The following is a 1,535-nucleotide window of genomic DNA, read 5'->3' on the forward strand; positions in this document are numbered from 1 at the left end:
CTCAACATAAACGGGAAAAGCACGAGCTCATCCTTTGAACCATATCAATCGTATTGACTATTTGGAATACAAAAGCAAGATCTACATCACGACTGAACCATAACAAAATCAGCATGAGCTAAGACATTAATAATATCACTGCGTGTGCCAGACCCCACTGAACAAACAACCCAGAAACGACCCCAAAACAACCCCAAAACAACCCAGAAGCAACCGAGAAACAACTAAGAAACCAGTGCTCGTCTTTGCGTAAGGGGTGAATTGGTTTCAGGGTCATCCCACCGACGCATCTCATACCCCATGTCGTCCTGGTTGGTATCGTTGTAGTGGCGTATGGGCGACCGTCGGTCGTTTGCGGTAGGGGACTTACTGCCAGGTGTATTGGCTCGGCTATTTGAGGGCGAGTGATGGGCCCTGCCGGGATTGCTTATTCGAGTGCCACTGCTGTGACTGATATTATCCATGGTGTTGTTATGTATGCTGTTGTGGCTTATATTATCCATGGTGTTGGTATGTATGCTGTTGTGGCTCATATTGTCCATGGTGTTATGTATACTGCTGTTGCTTGCTGTCTGATCGCTCTGGTGCGAGTCTATCATCCGCGAGGCTATTTCTACCTGTAGAGAGAGAGAGAGAGAGTGTGTGGTGGGGGGGGGGGGGGATGAGTATGTATGGTAGGTTGTGGGTTCGAAGGGAAGTCTGAAGCTGATATGTAAGTACAATTGGTACGTACACGTACGCTATTTCTACCTGTATAGTGTGGGGATGGTGATGAGTATGTATAGTATGTTGTGGGTTTGAAATGAGTCTGAAGCAGAGAAGGATTGTTATGTACACGTACGAGAGCGATGAATATCAACACACTTGCTCAACCTCAGGGATTATTACATACTTTGTCCATTCCGCACGCGTACATACACATCCTGGTAGTATATACATACTCACATTTCTTTTCCGATCCATATATGTAGACACAGCTCGTGCTTATTACTAAGGATATGTATAAACCTCGATAAAAAACGGATTTCTTCTTCTTCTCGACTATTCTTAAGAATTCGATACAACAAATATGCTATCTTCATCTCGAGCTTTCAACTTGCCAAACAGGTCATTCCCAATATATCTCTTATGTGCTCTACTACGGGGTGTAGAACGATGGATAGTATTCAGATTATAGGGAAGTATATCACTATATACAAAATTGTATCTAGTTTTAGGGTTTAGGGGTTTATAGGGGGTAGTACACCACTATACATATACAAACTACATCTAGTCGGTGCTCTATATACATACACGTACCTCATTCATTCCTCCCACTTGTTCACGCGGTGTTTCCTTACTCTGTTGGTTTACATTCATACCCTCAGCCGACTGCTCTAAGGGATAACCCTGCGCGTCTACCGGATTGCCGTCCTCGTCTACATACTCCACGTCTTCCGCATCGATATTCACGGGGTTACCATGCTCATCAACGTACTCTACTTCCTATTATGAGGATATGTGTAAATACTTCAGAATTTGATTCGTGTATCTAT

At 43.8% G+C, this 1,535-nt stretch overlaps 1 protein-coding gene across 1 annotated transcript; it reads right to left on the reverse strand.

Annotated features, from left to right (window-relative positions):
* Positions 1 to 224: 224 nt before the first annotated feature.
* On the reverse strand, positions 225 to 1,485 carry SARC_13413 (hypothetical protein; the record flags this gene model as incomplete). Its single annotated transcript, XM_014292455.1, has 2 exons — positions 225 to 617; positions 1,300 to 1,485. Coding segments are annotated over 2 exons (579 nt in total), but the record flags the coding sequence as incomplete, so codon positions are not given.
* Positions 1,486 to 1,535: the final 50 nt, after the last annotated feature.

The sequence above is a fragment of the Sphaeroforma arctica genome (genome assembly GCF_001186125.1).
Source record: "Sphaeroforma arctica JP610 unplaced genomic scaffold supercont1.3259, whole genome shotgun sequence".
Taxonomy (NCBI): domain Eukaryota; class Ichthyosporea; order Ichthyophonida; genus Sphaeroforma; species Sphaeroforma arctica.